The 21,050-nt window shown below is 40.0% G+C and overlaps 1 protein-coding gene across 1 annotated transcript; it reads right to left on the bottom strand.

Moving 5' to 3' along the window:
* Positions 1 to 90: 90 nt before the first annotated feature.
* On the bottom strand, positions 91 to 19,580 carry LOC116169029. The gene is made up of 8 exons (XM_031485060.1): positions 18,956 to 19,580; positions 5,778 to 5,932; positions 5,570 to 5,729; positions 4,912 to 5,518; positions 1,203 to 1,495; positions 989 to 1,157; positions 640 to 939; positions 91 to 587 (listed from the first exon to the last, which is right to left on the bottom strand). The coding sequence occupies exons 1-8, from the start codon at positions 19,325 to 19,327 to the stop codon at positions 91 to 93; spliced, it is 2,553 nt and encodes an 850-aa protein (XP_031340920.1). The 5' UTR covers positions 19,328 to 19,580.
* Positions 19,581 to 21,050: the final 1,470 nt, after the last annotated feature.

The following is a 21,050-nucleotide window of genomic DNA, read 5'->3' as shown; positions in this document are numbered from 1 at the left end:
AATGTGCTGCAAGAAATTCACTTATAAATTAACAATGTAGTGTCGATGTTTCTCGTATTGGATATCATCCTTAAGGGAACATACTGTATCTCAATACAAATAATAATACGTCTCGCCGGTATATTGCACATTGTCGTAAAGCGATAGCGTATTGCTGATAAATTTGCTAACTCGGTAAAGGGAGGAGTCGTTCTTGATGACTTTGGGCCTTCGCTTGGCGACGGCGGCGATCGGGGGTAATACCTGATTGGAGGTGTACTCGGGACTTCGCCCGAGTCGAACGTCGACGTTCTGGTTCCACTCGCTGTCCAAGTTGATCGCGGTCTTGCTGTCGTAGATTTGGAGGAGCGTCTCGAGTACCTGGATCGAGCAGCCGACGCTCACCTCGTGATTTTCGACGAAGGGCCGCGCGAGAATCGGACCCCACTCGACCGCGAGGTTGTGCTTGGACATCTTGTTCGACTCCTCGTGTCTGCTGACGTTGACGAGGTGTCTCAGTACGTAGTCGAGGGTTTCGCGTTGCGGAATTTCGGCCATCGTCAGCTCCCTCTTCGTGTTCCGCAGTTTGGTTATTTCAATTCGTTCATCTGAAAATTGGGCGTTTATTTCGTTCTAAAATCCCGCGCCTAGGAATCTTACCAGTGGCCAGCACCAGTCTATTAAATACAGCTTTAGGTATAATCGCCTCCTTTAGATCGACGAAGAAATTCTTGAGCGCCGATGCCAGATCGTGCGGATTGTACTTCTCCATGGAATTGAGGTTGCTACCCTTCTTGCTGATCTTTTTCCTAATCTTCTCCAGCTTGTCGTAGTTTCCTGGTTTCTTATACAGGTGCTCCATGTTAATTCCTCGCTCGATTAGCGGAATGGTTTTCAAGACAAATTCGGGCACCTTCTCCTTGGTGGTCGCACTCAGCGCCTCCAAGTCGAATTTTATATCTGCAATAATTGGCAATTGTGACTTCCCGCAGGTGATGGAAGGACTTACCTTTTTCCAGAGGCGATCGGTGCCTGGTCAAGCTATCGGTGCTCTTCACCAGGTTATCCTTGGAGCTCGCCTTGGTTAGGTTCTCGTTTAAAGCTAACATTAGTGCGTTTTTATCCCTCACTGCGCCCTCCTCCCCCTCCTCGTTGCTGGTTAGCGGACTGCTAGGCTCCTAAATAGTTCGGTCACCAAACGTTCACTCTTAGTAACAACTTACGTGCTTCAATAGCGGAGAGCTGGATATCTTGTAGACGTTCAGGAGAAGCTCCACGACCTTGTTCGCGTTCGTATGGCTGAGCAAGATGTTGTCGTGGCAGTTGTCGGGGGGCCAGATTAGCGTGGGACCCCAAACGATCGAAATATTGTAGGCGTCCATTCGATTCTCTTCGCTGTGCGCCTCCACCTTGAGCAAGTGGTCTAGGAGCGTTAGTAGGGTGGTCTTGTGCGCCTTGTCCATTTTGCTTGTGAGCTGTTTCACGCTGTCGCCGATTTTGGGCGTCAGGTCTAGGTCTGTCAAGCAAATTTGCGCAGTTAGAATTTTAGCACACATTAATACACCATTGGTAGAGGCGACCTTGCGGGACCATTGTAAACAATTGCTTTCTGATTTGGCGCCCAGCGGGCGCAGTCATCAACAATGTTTCAAATTTAGTAGCCCATTGGGCGCAGTTGTTAGTCACAACAACTTTAAAACGATCCCAAGAGGATTATAGACAGGTTCTACTAAACTTCTAGGAAAACTCCAACAAGAATCTTTGAGGATTCGCTCGACACTGGTGTTAAAAGTATCACTTTTTTACACTTCTATGTAAAAGTGATCAAAAATCAAATAAAACCAGTGGCTAGCGAACCGAATGTGAGCCCGGCACAAACCTAGGCAGAGTAAAGGTCTGACAGGCTTGTTATTACACTTGTATGTAAAAGTGATACTTTAGAACCAGTGCCGAGCGAACCGAAGATGAGCTCGGCACAAACCTAGGCAGAGTAAAGGTCTGACAGGCTTGTTAATACACTTGTATGTAAAAGTGATACTTTAGTAACCAGTGCCGAGCGAACCAAAGCTCGGCACAAACCTAGGCAGAGTAAAGGTCTGATAGGCTTGTTACACTTGTATGTAAAAGTGATACTTTAGAACCAGTGCCGAGCGAACCAAAGGTGAGCTCGGCACAAACCTAGGCAGAGTAAAGTTCTGATTTTCTACACTGCCTAGGCTTGTTCAAAACTACGACTTTTGCCTGCCTTTGGCTCGTTTGGGAAAATTAGGAATGATTACGGGCAGAGTATCTGATAGGCTTGTTATTACACTTGTATGTAAAAGTGATACTTTAGAACCAGTGCCGAGCGAACCAAAGGTAGGTGTTATTACACTTGTATGTAAAAGTGATACTTTAGAACCAGTGCCGAGCGAACCGAAGATGAGCTCGGCACAAACCTAGGCAGAGTAAAGGTCTGATAGGCTTGTTATTACAATTGTATGTAAAAGTGATACTTTAGAACCAGGGCCGAGCGAACCAAAGGTGAGCTCGGCACAAACCTAGGCAGAGTAAAGTTCTGATGGAGCAGGGCAGATTTCTCCACTGCCTAGGCTTGTTCAAAACTACGACTTTTGCCTGCCTTTGGCTCGTTTGGGTTTAAAATAGACGAATAGGAATGTTATTACGTTTGTATGTAAAAGTGATACTTTAGAACCAGTGCCGAGCGAACCAAAGGTGAGCTCGGCACAAACCTAGGCAGAGTAAAGGTCTGATAGGCTTGTTATTACACTTGTATGTAAAAGTGATACTTTAGAACCAGTGTCGAGCGAACCAAAGGTGAGCTCGGCACAAACCTAGGCAGAGTAAAGGTCTGACAGGCTTGTTATTACACTTGTATGTAAAAGTGATACTTTAGAACCAGTGCCCAGCGAACCAAAGGTGAGCTCGGCACAAACCTAGGCAGAGTAAAGGTCTGATAGGCTTGTTATTACAATTGTATGTAAAAGTGATACTTTAGAACCAGGGCCGAGCGAACCAAAGGTGAGCTCGGCACAAACCTAGGCAGAGTAAAGTTCTGATGGAGCAGGGCAGATTTCTCCACTGCCTAGGCTTGTTCAAAACTACGACTTTTGCCTGCCTTTGGCTCGTTTGGGTTTAAAATAGACGAATAGGAATGTTATTACGTTTGTATGTAAAAGTGATACTTTAGAACCAGTGCCGAGCGAACCAAAGGTGAGCTCGGCACAAACCTAGGCAGAGTAAAGGTCTGATAGGCTTGTTATTACACTTGTATGTAAAAGTGATACTTTAGAACCAGTGCCGAGCGAACCAAAGGTGAGCTCGGCACAAACCTAGGCAGAGTAAAGGTCTGATAGGCTTGTTATTACACTTGTATGTAAAAGTGATACTTTAGAACCAGTGCCGAGCGAACCAAAGGTGAGCTCGGCAGAGTAAAGTTCTGATGGAGCAAGGCAGATTTCTACACTGCCTAGGCTTGTTCAAAACTACGACTTTTGCATGCCTTTGGCTCGTTTGGGATTAAAATAGGCGAATAGGACTGTTATTACATTTGTATGTAAAAGTGATACTTTAGAACCAGTGCCGAGCGAACCGAAGGTGAGCTCGGCACAAACCTAGGCAGAGTTAAGTTGTGATGGAGCAAGGCAGATTTCTACACTGCCTAGGCTTGTTCAAAACTACGACTTTTGCATGCCTTTGGCTCGTAGGGATTAAAGGCGAATAGGACTTTTATTACATTTGTATGTAAAAGTGATACTTTAGAACCAGTGCCGAGCGAACCGAAGGTGAGCTCGGCACAAACCTAGGCAGAGTAAAGGTCTGATAGGCTTGTTATTACACTTGTATGTAAAAGTGATACTTTAGAACCAGTGCCGAGCGAACCAAAGGTGAGCTCGGCACAAACCTAGGCGAAGTAAAGATCTGATGGAGCAGGGTAGATTTCTCCACTGCCTAGGCTTGTTAAAAACTACGACTTTTGCATGCCTTTGGCTCGTTTGGGTTTAAAATAGGCGAATAGGACTGTTATTACATTTGTATGTAAAAGTGATACTTTAGAACCAGTGCCGAGCGAACCAAAGGTGAGCTCGGCACAAACCTAGGCGGAGTAAAGATCTGATGGAGCAAGGCAGATTTCTACACTGCCTAGGCTTGTTCAGAACTACGACTTTTGCATGCCTTTGGCTCGTTTGGGATTAAAATAGGCGAATAGGACTTTATTACGTTTGATGTAAAAGTGATACTTTAAAACCTAGGCGGAGTAAAGATCTGATGGAGCAAGGCAGATTTCTACACTGCCTAGGCTTGTTCAGAACTACGACTTTTGCATGCCTTTGGCTCGTTTGGGATTAAAATAGGCGAATAGGACTGTTATTACGTTTGTATGTAAAAGTGATACTTTAAAACCGAACCGAAGGATATAGATTTAAAGGAGCACATTTTCCATGCCCATAACTCTGGGAGCTTTAGATCTCAGTGAAGGTGGCGCTATAAACGTCACGTGGGCCAGTTATAGACGCATGTGTTCGTTTGTTCTAAACATCAGGATTTGATTTGGACCACCACCTACTTTCCTGCTACCTACCCTTGACCCTTTATCGAGGTGAATTCGGATTAGGGCGATTATGCCGTTTGGATTAACTAACGCTCTCGCGTGACCTTCTCATGACCCGGTATGCGCGCTATCATTTCAAATCGAGTTTCAAATTAAATTCGAATGATTCATTCCGTTGCACTGTCCGGTTGCGTGTCACCGAACGCGATCATGGGTATTTGTTTTCAATTAACGCGTACAGGCCCGCAGGCCTTCCCTGCATTTTACCATGAAGTTTTCGACGTATGTAAATAAATAGCGCTCAAGGCCGCTTCTAATATTCCACCTTATCGATTATGACTGTACGCATTTGATACGGAACGGGAAAACCACACACTTACCGATGAACTTAAACAAGTTCTCGTACAGCTTATGAGGTATCAGCGGTTCCTTCAGCTCGCGAAAGAACAACTTCAGGCTTCCCGTGAGGACGTCGCTATCGTTCTTAAACTCGTCCAGAATCTTCAAATTGTTCTTGTCGATGTTGAAGCGGATCTTCTGGATCGTCGCGAGGTTTCCCGACGCCCTGTATAGACCGACGCTCTCGATGTTCTTCGGTAGTTCGATTAGCTTGATGATCTTCAGCACGAATTCGGGCACCTCCTGCTTGTAGGTCTCGTATAAGTGCCTCAGGGTGTTCCCGAATATAGGCTCGTTTTTTATGATTCCCTTCTTCTCCAGTAGGTCCTTGCTGGATCGTTTCCCGAGCAGCTTCAGCAGTTTATATCGAATCTGAGATTTTTCTTCCGGCGATTGCAGCTTGGCCAATATCGGCCTTTCCACGCCGTAGTAGGTCTCCAGGTCGACGATGGCGCAGTTCATCTCTTTTACGTTATCGAACTGGAGCTTGTAGATTTTGCACACATCTTCAGAGGTCTTCTTGATGGACACTTCCTTTTTGCTGATCGGCTTGTAGTCGGTGAGGCACAAATTGTCGATGATTATCTCCTGAAAGGACAACGATCATTTTTGGGCAACTTTGAGGAGGCACGCACTCACTTCGCCTCCTTTCTCGGTGACCAGCAGCATGTGATCGTTGTGGATGCGCAAGAATTGGCTCTTGTTCAGCTTCTTCGTGCACCCGTCGTACGTAAGCTTCGCGACGCCCTTCAGGTCGATCGGGTTGAACGACACCAACTGCTCGCAATTCCCTGTCGCGCTGCAATTAAACTGCCATCACTGTCGAAATGATCGGACCGAGACTTACAACTCGTGCACCGTCTGCGAGCGGAAACTCGGCCTTCCGACGCAATCGCCGCCGTGCCTCAGATCGACTGTCTCGATGGGAAACGGCTGCGCCTGGTGCGAGTGCTGGTGGCCGCCGCCCTTCTCCTCGTTAATTTTTTCTATGCTCGCGTATTCCTGAAACAGAAAGTGTAATTGTTTTAAACCGCAAGCAAGTGCAGCCGTTTAATTTTATCTACAGCACTTTTGATTAGATACAGGAAGAGGATGTTAACAGTTGATTTAATAATCGTGCGCGGATCGAGTCAAAATGGCGGCGCAAATTGTGCAACTCCAATCAAATGTTAGGGACGCAAACGGTGAATTTTTCCAAGTCTTGGAGGCGAGTTTTCTTTTGAAGATCTGCGATACTATCGGTTTGGCGGAGAAAGCCGAAGAAACCGAAGAAGTCCAATCGCGCGAGGGTTTCGAAGAAGCGAATATGGCACTGCGGATGCTGAAGAAGCCAAACTTGTGGACTATGAAAGCTTGACAAGTCAAGGGACCGAAAAATCCGTGGAAGAAAATACCTCAAAAAGCAACGAAGACCTTAAAAAACTTACACTTTGTAAGGGTTCTTAGAGACTGCTCAAGGAAGTCATTGAAAACACGCGAAAACCTAGTAATTCTGAAGATGATGAGGACCTTTGGAAACACTTTGAATTTAGTTTCATCTCGTAGAATGATTTTAAAGGCTCTTCAGCACTAAACAACTAAAGGCTCTTACAAACTTTTAAGGTTACACTCTTAATGCTCTTAAAGAGTAAAGGTTGATTCAAGGTTTTTGAAACCTCAACACTCTTCTCAAGGTAATGGTTTTTGGGGGCTATTTTCTAATAATCCTTCAAGACTCATTAAGGTGCTTGAAGACTTTCAAAAATTCCCAAACCTCTGATTTTAAACAAAACAAAGAGCTCCTTAAGGTTCTTCAAAGGTCTTCAACAGAAAACACTGTTCAAAAGCGAATGAAAAGTTCTCAAAATGCATTCAAAAATTCACGGAATCTCTTGGAGACTCGAAAACTTATGGAGGGTCTCAACCCTATGAATGTTGTTATTAGGTACTCTTAAAGGTGGAGAGGGAATTTGAAGATTCGATATGAGCCTTAGGAGAATTTGAGCGGAGCTCAATGGAAGATTGACGACTTCGAGGAAGTTTTAAAGAGGAACATGAGAGAAACAAGCTTTTATAGACTCGGTAAATTCTGGTTTCAAAAGTCTTGATCGCTTTCGAGGCTGAGTCGAAAGTGACCAAGAGGGTGTGGAGGGCTCTCCAATCTCCATACTTTTTTACGTAGCACCGGGGGGTCAAGGGGTATGTACTCCCAGGAAAAGACGCATTCCACGAAGCCGATCAAGAAGGTGTGGAAAACCAAATATTTTGGGAAGAAACGTAGCGCCAGGGGCTCTAGTGGGCATGGAACATCTCTCCAGAAAAAAAGAATTCGATTCCTTTTTCCTGAGTGGTATTTCCTCCGGTGCTACGTTCCTTCCCAAAAACATTGAGAGTCCTCGGCAATCTCTTTCGATGAAGAGTAATCGAATTCTTCTTTCTCTGGGGGATATACATTCCAGACCGCCTGATTTTACGTACCTTCTCAAAATATTTAGAGCCCTCCGCACCCCTTTGATCACTTTTGAGGAAGGGTAATCGGATTCTTTTATTCCTGGGAGGAGGGGGGGGGGATCCATACAGACCTTAACCCCCGGTAATACGTTCCTTCCCAAAATATATAAAGCCCTCTTAATTTCCTGCGTGGCATTCCATAACCCTAACCTGCGGGTGCAAAATTTGTGTTTCCACCTGCACATTTCCACATAATTCCGCACAATGAATTGTCACACGTTTTTTGCTTGGGAGCGTGTAAAAAAATAACAATTATTAAACATACAAAGAAAAACGGATATTGCGAAACGCCCGCTCTGCGAACCCGCAACCGAGATAATCAGAATAACAACATTACAATATTTGTCCTACATTTTCGCTCAATTTTGACTAGTCGCCTTCGGCCAAAATTTGGGAGTTTTCGTTTAATTTCCATTGAGAGAGTGACGTATGGAAATTAAGTCGTCCCTAATTAGCGATCGCCTGGCATAACGAATATAAATGGGTTTTGATTAGTGCACGCTCGTAAATTAATACAGGAAAGTTGATATGTTTTAAATAATTAACCATTTCCTGTGCCCGTTGTTGGAATTGTAAATTGATTTTTGCGGTAGCCCACGAAAAGCTAGGGTGATTGTTATACAAAGAAATGTGTACCTATACAATGTGAGAGTCCCAAAGGAAAAACTTACTCACTTTTATAGGCGTCATGTACTCTTTATGGGTCAAACTTAAAATGGTTAAATCAATTTGCTCAGGAGATACGGGCGACAGACAAAAAAATTGTCAATTTCAGAATGACTTTACATTTTCTATAAGTAATAAGTATTGGGTAAAATTGGGGTCAAAAAATTATCGGTCCTAACCTCATTTTCATAGGACACCCTGTAGATATAAATCTAAAAAGATAGAATATTAAATTTTTTATTCAAAAATATATTGATATTTAAAAAAGATTCTCATTTTTAATCTTTTTTTAATCACTAGAACCTTTTTGTCAATATGCTATATATTTTCAAATTAAAATATACAGGATGTTCCATTTAAAAAATGAGGTTAAATCCTATAACTTTTTTACCTAACCACGTGTACTTATTTAGAAAACGGCAGATTGTTCAACAATCATTATAAAGAAACTTTTGTAAAACACATCTGTATCTCTCTTAATTCTGAAATTGATAATTTTTTTATTTCCCCCGTATATATTAAGCGAGCGAATATTTTCAAATTTTGATTTTACCATTTCAAGTCTAACCCAAAAAGAGCACATGACGCCCATATTTCTTTTTCGTTAGCATATTATAAAAGTGTCGAAAATGGGAACTTCCTGTACAAAACAACTAAACTGCTAATGAGTCAATGAATACTGAATGCCTAAAACAGCAAATTAAACAAAAATGTTATGTATTGTAGCGAATATTCCGGAAATCCCGAGACGCCGTGGCGCTTCTGATGCAGCACTTTTACAAAATTTGAAAAAAGCTGTTTTTTCTCTAATATTATAAACACTCTCTTTAAGAAACTTCAAAAAACACAAGGTACAAATTGAGGTTATATTAATATAATGACCTCTTTGAGTCCAAGTACTAAAAAACGAAAAAAACTCAATTTATGGTCCTTTATGCCATTTAAAAAATAAAAAAATGAATTATGAATTGAAATGTGTACCTACAATGTGAGAGTCCCACATGAAAAATTTACTCACTTTTATAGGCGTCATGTACTCTTTATGGGTCAAACTTAAAATGGTTAAATCAATTTGCTCAGGAGATACGGGGGACAGACAAAAAATTGTCAATTTCAGAATGACTTTACATTTTCTATAAGTAATAAGTATTGGGTAAAATTGGGGTCAAAAAATTATCGGACCTAACCTCATTTTCATAGGACACCCTGTAGATATAAATCTAAAAAGATAGAATATTAAATTTTTTATTCAAAAATATATTGATATTTAAAAAAGATTCTCATTTTTAATCTTTTTTTAATCACTAGAACCTTTTTGTCAATATGCTATATATTTTCAAATTAAATTATACAGGATGTTCCATTTAAAAAATGAGGTTAAATCCTATAACTTTTTTACCTAACCACGTGTACTTATTTAGAAAACGGCAGATTGTTCAACAATCATTATAAAGAAACTTTTGTAAAACACATCTGTATCTCTCTTAATTCTGAAATTGATAATTTTTTTATTTCCCCCGTATATATTAAGCGAGCGAATATTTTCAAATTTTGATTTTACCATTTCAAGTCTAACCCAAAAAGAGCACATGACGCCCATATTTCTTTTTCGTTAGCATATTATAAAAGTGTCGAAAATGGGAACTTCCTGTACAAAACAACTAAACTGCTAATGAGTCAATGAATACTGAATGCCTAAAACAGCAAATTAAACAAAAATGTTATTACTTATCCCTCTCTTGTTTTTTTGGGCCCTCAACAGGCATGCGCCCAATTACAGAGTGACCCGCATAATGCTATTATGTATTGTAGCGAATATTCCGGAAATCCCGAGACGCCGTGGCGCTTCTGATGCAGCACTTTTACAAAATTTGAAAAAAGCTGTTTTTTCTCTAATATTATAAACACTCTCTTTAAGAAACTTCAAAAAACACAAGGTACAAATTGAGGTTATATTAATATAATGACCTCTTTGAGTCCAAGTACTAAAAAACGAAAAAAACTCAATTTATGGTCCTTTATGCCATTTAAAAAATAAAAAAATGAATTATGAATTGAAACTGTTATTCTCGGCCAACAGAATTACTTCTTTTTTTGACAACGATTGGCCTACGGACCTACGTTGGATAAAAGTTTTAAAAAAAATATATTTGTCGTTATATTCTAAGACATTTAATGATAATAAATACTTTATTAAAAAAAAACTGTCAAGTAAAGATTTTAACAAATCCGAGAAAAAACCCGTTTTGTCTTTTAATTTTTAAAACATGAAAAAAGTAATTATGATTTGAAAATATAACATACATAGAATTCAATCATTGAATATAGTCCAACAAACATTTAAGAAAAATCAAATTTTGTTCTTATATTCTAATCAAAAAAATATGGTCGATTTAAAAATTAAAAAATATCAGTTTTGGTGCTGAATTCTTTAAAAAAAACTAAAACAAAGTATGAATTAAAACTATCTCATAATTGGTTATGATTACTATTGAGAATTAAACATTTAAAAAAATTAAAATCTTTACTCGGCTAATAGAATTTACGTTTTTGTTTGTCCACTATTAGGCGAACAGTGTGATTCAAAGTTTCAAAAATAAATTCTATCTAAAACATTTTTGAAAATTTTAAATATTTTATTTCAAAAATTAAAAAAATAAAATTATAAATTCAGTTTACATGGCATACAAGTAACATAAGTACCTCTTGAGGACTATGGTCAAATACTAGAAAGTTATAAATTGAATCTAGATTACACAAAGCTGATAATTTTTTTTTCATATAAATTACAATTTAAAAAAATTAGTTTTTGATACCATTATTCTCTCCAAAAATTAGATTAATTAAATTTAAAATAAAAAAAAATTGGTTTTAATCAAAAAATAAAAAAAATTATGTGTATTCTAATTAAAAATTTTTTTCAAAATTAGCTACAAATTGAAACTGTACTAGATATATGCTAATACAATTACATTTACCTAACTATAGTCGATTAAAAATTCAAAAATGTCAGTTTTTAGTGAAATACTCCTTTTAAAAACCTGCATTTAATCGCTTAATATAGTTTTTAAAGAAATTGATTTTTGCGTTATATTCTAAGACATTTAAAAAAATTATAAATTCTTAAAGTCAACATTTAAAAAAATTAAGCTATAGTCTAATTCAAAGTTTAAATAATTTATTTATTGTGCTATATTCTGTCTATAGTGATTCCATTTAAGAAATTTAAAAAAACTAAGCTCTCAATTCATACTTATGCTCATACCCGAATTAAAAAATTTAAAAAAAATAAAAATAATAAACTATAAATTGACATTAGACTGTATTGGGCTAATGTAATATACCTCTTTTAGAATACGATTAGCTCCTTTTTAAATTGGACAACTTCTATATGAAACCAAAGATATGCTCCCAATAAGCATACTGAATTACGTGGTATATAATACATATGTAACATATTGCTGTGTAAACATCAATGTCGGGTTGGACGTTGAGGTTTAGGTCCAGTCGCCTGAAGTGAATACGGGTCGTTTAATTACTAATCAAACAATCAAGGTTTCTACAACCTGCCTGGAAAAGAATTTAAGAAGAGCAAGTTTAGCGCGTTATGTCTTGGTTAAGTGCGTTGTTTCCTATTGCTCTATGCGCTCGGATTTTTATTGAGATTTGTAACCGAAAACTGTAAGTAGTCCAAGATTTCTTGATTTTATTTCATTTTTCATTTAATCGGACGCTGTTGGAATTCAATTTTGATAATTACGATTTTAAGTTTACTTTCATTTGCGTGTGTGTGGAATAAATTTCGTTTGTGTAAAATCATGGAAATCGTGAGTTTATTCGATCCCTGTAATAATGCAGATAGAGGTCTCAAGGTTAATTTTGTTGATTGGCACCCAAAGTTCACTTTAGGAGTCTTCAAAATTTGGGTAACTGATCCTTCTAAGCTTGCTATAAATTGCCACCTCACTAGGTATATTACGCTAATATAATCACCCCTTTGTTTAAGAACTATGGACCTTAAAAATTACGAAAAAATGAAATTTTGTGTATATTCTTTGAAATTAGAAAAAAATAGTCTCAGAGATCGAGATTTTCGTAACAAATTAAGGTTTATCTCGGTTAATAGTAGACTGAGTGAGCCATGTATTGAACCCTGAGGTACCCCCATTACCATATAAGACGAATACGGTGCGATTCGCTATTAAAGAGAAGCCGAAGTTGCAAAAATTGTTTTTATTGGTCCATTCTTTAAATATCAATTGTTTCGCACCGTGGGTAGGCTTTTAAAGCTTATAGGCCGTGACATTGATAAAAACGGCCACCGCGTGTATACCTTACTTTGTCCCGCATGAACGAATGCTAATCGGACGCATATCGCAGCAATCTAAATTCGGTTTCGTTCCATTTGAGCTTGTTAACAAATTTGCGCAGTGTACAACAAATCAACGCATTAGGCATGCACCACGCGTCTAAAACAAAAACCGCGAAATGCCAGGCTCATCTGAACTAAACGCACACTTTCTAATTAGAGCATGTCGTCTGCGTTCCCCCATCAAATCCGACCGAGGCGTTTGTTTAACAACAACTCTCTTTTAATGACATAATAGAAACAGGAAAAAAAGTTAATGCACCGCAGCTGCCGCTCCGTTACCCTTCGTCGCCGCGCTCAGTAAATCACCACCTCAGCCCAAAGATTAGATTAAACGAAAATGAAATTCCTACCATCATTTCCTTGATCAATTTATCTTCATCCGTGATCATAGTCGTAAGTCATCTTTTTTTTGTGTTACTTAAAAGATCACTCGCGCGTCCACCGAAGAAAACACACTGTAAGGGCGCCGTTGAGTAAGTAATCGCGCGCGGCCCCAAGAGGAACTTCATATCATGTGAATTACATGGTCTCGCGCGGTCGACTGATAAGATTACGGGCGTTACAAAATGTGCTGATAGACCTACAATGTAATTATTTAATCCGATTTACGATATTCAGCGCGCCGACCCGTGCGACATCTGTTATTGCGAGCGCGAACTCGTTGTCGCGCTCTTGCTTTTGGACGGCATAGGTTTTTGGAGATTCCAAAAGCTCGAGTGGCAGAAATCAAAAATCTTGCAATCAGTTCAAGGTTTCAAACGGCAAGCAGCATTTCCAGGAGTGCGGGCACTAAGATTTTCAGAAGCCTAGGCTTATTCATCGGGGGCTTGCCTAGTATTGAAATGTGGAAAACGAGAGATAATTTCAATTCGAAGACTGTGATATCAAAAGCCCTAGCTAGGGCTTGAAATTTATGAAACATGGACCAGGATTAAACAATTACGATATCCTGCAATGCGTGCCTAGGATATTTAAACGCCTAGGTTTACTCATATTTCAATTTTTGAACATTGCAATTTCAAAAGCCCTAACCAAACACTTGGCAATACTTAAGATATTCAGGACTGTGTTCCTAGGATATTAAAAAGCTTAGGTTTACGCACTGTAAACTTGCTGAACCGAAGCCTAAGATTACTATTTCAAAAGCCCTAGGTGCAAGAGTCAAAAATTATAAAACTAAAATATTTAAATGAGACCAAACGTCATACAATTACCAACACTTCAGATATTCAGGTATCTGTGCCTAGGCTCTTCAAAAGCCTGTGTTTACTCATTTGCGCTTGCTGAACTGGGGGGCAGGGTTGCGATTTCGAAAGCCCTAGATGCAAAACTAGGAAAATTGCAGTCTCGAGTAAGACTCGAACAATTAGCAACACAGGATATTTTGAAACGTGAACCCAAGGTTTTCAAAATCCTAGGTTTATTTATCGCGAGCTATTCCCGAGAGATCTGGTATTAAAAGTAGATTTTTTTAGTATTTTGCTCTTCTTCGACTATATATTTCAAATTTGAAGATTTACATTTTTAAAAGCCCTAGTTGCAGGAAAATGATAAAATTACAATATTTAAATGAGACCTAGGGTTTTACAATTCGCAACACCTACGATATTCAGGAATATGGATCTAGGATTTTAAAGTTCCTAGGTTTATTTATAGCACGATTACTTGACCGGAAAGCCGAGTTCTTCTCGGACTCCATTTTTCAAATTTGAAGCCATCAAAAACCCTAGTGACGACAGGACTCGAAAATCATAAAATTACCATATTTAAACAAGATCTAGGGTCAAAAATTAGAAAGAATTTAGATATTCAGGAATCTGTACCTAGGATCTTTGAAATTCAAAGGGCTGTAACTTTTGAAATAGTAGCCCAATCTTGGAACTGTTTGAAATTATGGATTCTACAGGCCACATTCTATAAGAAAATTTTTTTTCCGGGTCGATCTGAGACATTTTTTTTTCGGGCCTCAAAAAAAGGCAGTGTATAACCTTCCTTTTTTACCAAAAATCGACTGCACCAAAATTTCTCGGGAAAACACTTTTTATTATTAATTTTGGTGCGTAAAATCCAAAACAATTCGTACTTTTTCGATCAGACTTCTCAATCAAAAGTTATAGACTAGAAACCAATTTCGAAAGAAAATTCAAAGGACTGTAACTTTTGAACTAGCAGCCCAATCTTGGAACTGTTTGAAATTATGGATTCTACAGGCCACATTCTATAAGAAAATTTTTTTCCGGGTCGATCTGAGACAATTTTTTTTTCGGGCCTCAAAAAAAGGCAGTGTATAACCTTCCTTTTTTACCAAAAATCGACTACACCAAAATTTCTCGGGAAAACACTTTTTCTTATTAATATTTTCTAGGTCTGCTCATTGCGAACTTTAGAAATGTGGACATCGTAATCGTAGATTTTTAAGATTCTGTTTTTTTACGACTGTACATTCAAAATTCCTAGGTGTAGAATTAGACTAAAATTTCTAGGATTTTCAAAATCCTAGGTTTACTTATCGTAAGCTTGCCGAGCAAAAGAGCTCTGTATCAAAAATGTGTGATATTCTAACTGTATATTTCGAATATGAAGATTGCGTTGCGTTGCCTTGTCAGAGCATTCAAATATTACAAAATTACAATTAAACCTAGGGGGATATTCAAATGTGGGCTTAGGATTTTCAAAATCCTAGGTTGGGTTTATTCATTGCGCGCTGGCCGAACCGAAGAGCAGTATTACGATCTCGAAAATCCTATGCGCAAAAGTAGATAATGGTAAAATTTCAGTCCCCAAATGGACACGATTCGAGCAGTTAGCAGCACTTTGGATACTCAAGAACGTGGACTCAGGATTTTCAAAATCCTAGGTTTACTTATCGTGCGACAATTAAAAAGTAAACCAAGAATAGCTTGAAATTAAAGGCAACAAAACCAAAAGGGCCATGTAGATATAAGATCTAAGAAGAACGAGGTATAGAAGAAGATGCATGAAGAAGATACAAGAAGCTTATGAAGATCAAGAAAGAAGGTGTAAGAGGAGCGTAGAGAACCAGAAAAAAGGGAGAAAAAGTAAAAAACAGAAGAGCTAGAAGTATAGTAAGATGCAGGAGAACATACAATAAAATACAAGATGAACAAGGAGGCCAACAAAGGAAAAGAGGGAAAGAAGAACGGTGACAGACTGAACGCTAGAAGAGTCAAGTCAAGAAGGTAAAACAAAAGAAGATCAAGAAATGCATGAAGAAATATAAAAGCAAAGAGATACAAGAAGGTGGAAGAAGGGATACCCGGCAAGCAGCCCTTTTCTGATTATGATGGATGGACACCAAAAAGACGGTCCATGTAAAAGCAGCCGGTTTTAGGAAAAATGCGATTACCTTTAATCGAAAGTGACCAAGAGACTGCTGAGGGTTCTAAATACTCAGGGAAGGAATGTACCACTACCCGGGTGGGAGTCTGAGGGATATGGAATAGCCCCACGCCAATACTCCCAGGAAAAAATGAATCTTCCTCGAACAGGGCGTAAATATTTTAGGAAGGAATGGAGCACCGGGGTGTCTGGGAGGTATGAATGCCCTCCAGGCCAATACCCCCTAGGAATAAAGAATTCGATTACCCTTCATCGAAAGTGATGAAGAGAGTGCTGAGAGTTCTAAATATTTGGGGAAGGAATGTGGTACATGGGGGATCTAGGGGGTATGGAATACCCTCCAGGGAAAAATGAGTTTGATTGCTCTTCATCGAAAATAATCAAGAGAGTGCGGAGGGTTTTGAATGTTGCACCAGCAGGTCTGGGGGGTTAATCACCTAGGAAAAAAAGAGTTCGATTATCCTTCAATTGTAAGTGATCAAGACAGTGCTGAGTGTTCTAAATATTTTTGAAAGGAGTGCAGCACCGGGGTGTCTGGGGGGTATGGAGGCAATATATCCCCTAGAGAAAAAAGAGTTCAATTATCCTTCATCAAAGGTGATCAAGAGAGTGCTGTGTGTTCTAAATATTTTGGAAAGGAATGTAGCACCGGGGGTCTGGGGGGTACAAGATACCTCCCCCCCCCCAGCCCAATGTCCCCAGGAAAAGAATTCGATTGCCCTTAATCGAAAATGATTCTAAATATTTTGGAAAGGAACGTAGCACCGGGAGTGTGGAGATATGGAATACTCCCCAGGCAATATCCCCTAGGAAAAAAAGTTCAATTACCCTTCATAAAGGTGATCAAGAGAGTATATTTTGGAAAGGAATGTAGCACCGGGGGTCTGGGGGGTACAAGATACCTCCCCCCCCCAGCCCAATGTCCCCAGGAAAAGAATTCGATTGCCCTTAATCGAAAATGATTCTAAATATTTTGGAAAGGAACGTAGCACCGGGAGTGTGGAGATATGGAATACTCCCCAGGCAATATCCCCTAGGAAAAAAAGTTCAATTACCCTTCATGGAAGGTGATCAAGAAAATGCGGAGGGTTCTAAATATTTTGAAAAGGAATGTGGCCCCTGGGGTTTGGAATATCCCCAGGAAAGGGAGTTCGATTATCCTTCATCTAAAGTGATCAGGAGTGCCGAGTGTTCTAAATATTTTGGAAAGGAATGTAGCACCGGGGGTCTGGGGGGTACAAGATACCTCCCCCCCCCCAGCCCAATGTCCCCAGGAAAAGAATTCGATTGCCCTTAATCGAAAATGATTCTAAATATTTTGGAAAGGAACGTAGCACCGGGAGTGTGGAGATATGGAATACTCCCCAGGCAATATCCCCTAGGAAAAAAATTCAATTACCCTTCATCAAAGGTGATCAAGAGAGTGCTGTGTGTTCTAAATATTTTGGAAAGGAATGTAGCACCGGGGGTCTGGGGGGTACAAGATACCTCCCCCCCCCCAGCCCAATGTCCCCAGGAAAAGAATTCGATTGCCCTTAATCGAAAATGATTCTAAATATTTTGGAAAGGAACGTAGCACCGGGAGTGTGGAGATATGGAATACTCCCCAGGCAATATCCCCTAGGAAAAAAATTCAATTACCCTTCATAGAAGGTGATCAAGAAAATGCGGAGGGTTCTAAATATTTTGAAAAGGAATGTGGCCCCTGGGGGTTTGGAATATCCCCAGGAAAGGGAGTTCGATTATCCTTCATCTAAAGTGATCAGGAGTGCCGAGTGCTCTAAATATTTTGGAAAGGAATGTAGCACCGGGGGTCTGGGGGGTACAAGATACCTCCCCCCCCAACCCAATGTCCCCAGGAAAAGAATTCGATTGCCCTTAATCGAAAATGATTCTAAATATTTTGGAAAGGAACGTAGCACCGGGAGTGTGGAGATATGGAATACTCCCCAGGCAATATCCCCTAGGAAAAAAAGTTCAATTACCCTTCATGGAAGGTGATCAAGAAAATGCGGAGGGTTCTAAATATTTTGAAAAGGAATGTGGCCCCTGGGGGTTTGGAATATCCCCAGGAAAGGGAGTTCGATTATCCTTCATCTAAAGTGATCAAGAGTGCTGAGTGTTCTAAATATTTTGGAAAGGAACGTAGCACCTAGGGGTCTGGGTGACCGCCCAGGAAAAAGAGTTCGATTATGCTTATAAATTCTAAATATTTATGTACCCCCACCCCCCAGGAAAGAAAAAATTCGATTATCCTTAATCGAAAGTGACCAAGAGAGTGCCGAGGCTTCTAAAAATATTTAATTATTTATGTTTTATTCTTGAATAGTGCTCGATAGTCGACCCTTGAAACCCTAAAGAGCTCTTGGAAGTCGCTTCTTCTCTCAAAGAATCTACAAGACCCTCCTAAGTGGTTTAGAGTGTCAAAGTCCTTTAATGCCCCTTCCTCGCGTTAAGTTTCTTTTAAGTTCGTATCTATTACCCGATAAGCAGCGCTTCTCCCATTATGATCTAAAGGGCAATCGACACCGAAAAAGTGCTTCATATACTTAAAAACAGCTGGTGCTCTAAAAAAATACGATCTGTGGAGGATGCTACAAGCAATCTTTCTTTCTATGAAGAAGGGCGGTTTATGCTCAATCGGCGGCTAATATGATACCTAATGTAAAAGTGGAGGGTGTTGCGAAATATGCGATTCATGGAAGATGCGACAAGACGCCCTTCCCCCTGTCGGTGGTTGTCTTAAAAAATGCTTTTACATACCCGTTTTAGGAAGCAGTGAAATTGTTGGTTTAAATTTCTGTTATATTTAAAGGACAGATTGGAGAGATGCGCGTTAATGGACAAAGCGTCATAATCACAAGGTAAACATTATTCACCCTATGACGTCAGTTGTTTTTACGTTAATCGCTATTTTCTCCATTCGCTCCAAGCAGAAATCTTGTAGATCTGTACGACCTTTACGCATCACAAGTTATAAATAGACATGAATTAATTATTATTTGAAAATACAAAGTGAATTAGTCTCACGCGAAGGATGCCGCGGTCGGTTTCCATTATCTCGGCGCAAAAGGAAACTTTCCCCGAAAATCGCGTTTTTATCTTATCGCATCCCGCAGTTTTCGAATCGAACGTACCTGATCGACGTCATCCTCGCTGCAGTATTCGTACATCAGATCAGATTTCCATCGATCGATGTCCGTCGGAATTGAGAGTTCGATACGCGCGAAAATGACCGGCGAAATTTCGACGCAGTCGTCGAACTCGAACGAGACGCGACAGACGCGGCCGTATTTCAAACGCGTCGCGTCGCCGAAATCGGTCGTGCAATTCCAAATGTTCTCGTACGAACCGCTGAGAGACCTCTTGTAATTTCGTCCACTTTCACTACTCATGCTATCGTCATCGGCACTTTCACTATCGACGCACGGCACGCACGGGTCGTAACACTCGGTCAGGTATCGCAAATTGCCCAGCCAATCGTCCAGGTCGCCGCGATACTTGAACATGTCGCCGCGACTCCCAATTTTTATGTAACAAAACTACATTCGCGTTACGGCATCTCCGGATATGAGAAAAAGCCTCATCCGGTGCCCCCTTTCCTCCTAATTTTTGTTGATAAATTGAAATGACGCGGCCTGGATGCGACGCGTCGTCTTCACGAACTGAACAAGAGTCGGCTTTATTTATTGATAAGACACTCCCCGATCGTGTTAGTCATACTCTTAAGTGCCCTTAAATTATTTAATTAACGCTCGCAATTAAATGATTCCCCGGCTCGGACTGGGCGCTCTTACAAAACATTTGCTCGCCCGATTTGGAAATAACAAATAAAGATAAGGAAATTCTAGAAAATGCACGCAGTTTACTGCTGGATAAGAAAAAGGGAAAGTGGGGAGTATTTGTTGATGAATGTGGACTAAATTAAGTAATTTACAAACAGTGTGTGCCATTGACGAACGCTTTACTTCCCTCTATCTACGATAACCCCTGGAATTGACCGCTTCTTTTTAAATAAGCCGCCTTTATTCCGGATTATATCATTGGCGCCATTTTTATGCGCCCCAATATTGCACCATCTGCGTCTTCCCGCGCCAAAAGCTCCTAAAAGATTATTGACGACCTCTAAATACTTATGAAGCTTCACTTTTAGAGACTCTCCAAGACTCTTAAACACTAACATCCTCGTAATAGTAGATTATATATCACGAGTCAATAATGATAGCTATTATTCTCGAGGAGTATTTACGAATTGAGCCGCTTCAGTGGCGAGGAGTAAAATTCCGAGAGTATAATAGCCATTATTGCGAGTAATATACTCTACTTTATCTCTACGACTAATTTAATAGCTTGAGATTTTATCCATTTTAATACAAAACAAGTACCTATACATTGTGCAGATAAAGCGCACTTTTCAACCGAAATATCTTTTGTTTTGACATCACCAATGGATATAATTCTTGCAAACGTCTCAATCGCCCTTTGTGAGTACTCTCTTCCGACAATCCATTCTTGAGGTATAAGGGAATATACCCGATCACGATAAGAGGTCGAGGAGGAGGGCTATGGTTGGTAGAAATACCTAATTCCTTTCGCGGAGACCTTTCATTAGAGTACCATGAAGGATAAAACTCGTTCCACTCCTCCCCCCCCCCCCCCCCCCCCCCGTATTTTGATAAGAGGACAGAAAGATGAAGGTCAGAAAACGGTTCATTTCGTTGGGACCTTTAATTAGAATACAATGACAGATAAAATTAATTTTTAAACCCCCCCCCCCCCTCCCGAGGTACCTACACTATTTCCTAAAAACGTATGATGTAAGCACTTACACGAACATTTTCTGAACAAAACCACTGTCTTTTCCTTAAAACCGCCGTGGGAGGCTGATCCATGATTTCAGGTGAACATAGTATACCGTGGTATCTGGGAGGTATGGAATACCTCCAGGAAAGAAGGGATTGTTACCGTCCAGTTTACAAATGTTGGATTACCTTTTCCCAAAAACCACCATGAAACTGCCAGGGGTAATAAAGGAAAATCTATTGTTGGAAGTTCTCTCTTTGCTGGGGGTATTCCATACCCCCACACCCCCCGGAGGTACTCTATTTCCGAAAAAAGTATGATGTAAGCACTTACACGAAAAATTTTTTTTCGGGTCGATCTGAGACAATTTTTTTTCGGGCTCAAAAAAAGGCTTTTTTTATCAAAATTCGACTGCACCAAAATTTCTCG

This window comes from Photinus pyralis, unplaced genomic scaffold (genome assembly GCF_008802855.1).
Source record: "Photinus pyralis isolate 1611_PpyrPB1 unplaced genomic scaffold, Ppyr1.3 Ppyr1.4_LG4, whole genome shotgun sequence".
NCBI lineage: Eukaryota > Metazoa > Arthropoda > Insecta > Coleoptera > Lampyridae > Photinus > Photinus pyralis.
The sequence above is the reverse complement of the archived record's forward strand: the minus strand, read 5'-3'. Positions and strand labels throughout refer to the sequence as shown.

Bases quoted from the DNA above. Each gene is read 5' to 3' on its own strand.
- LOC116169029 (XM_031485060.1), bottom strand. From the start codon at position 19,327: ATGTTCAAGTATCGCGGCGACCTGGACGATTGGCTGGGCAATTTGCGA. The intron at 5,730-5,777 runs GTAAGTCTCGGT...GTTTAATTGCAG, and splicing joins TCGCAGACGGTGCACGAGTT to CGCGACAGGGAATTGCGAGC. The intron at 940-988 runs GTAAGTCCTTCC...CAATTATTGCAG, and splicing joins CCGATCGCCTCTGGAAAAAG to ATATAAAATTCGACTTGGAG.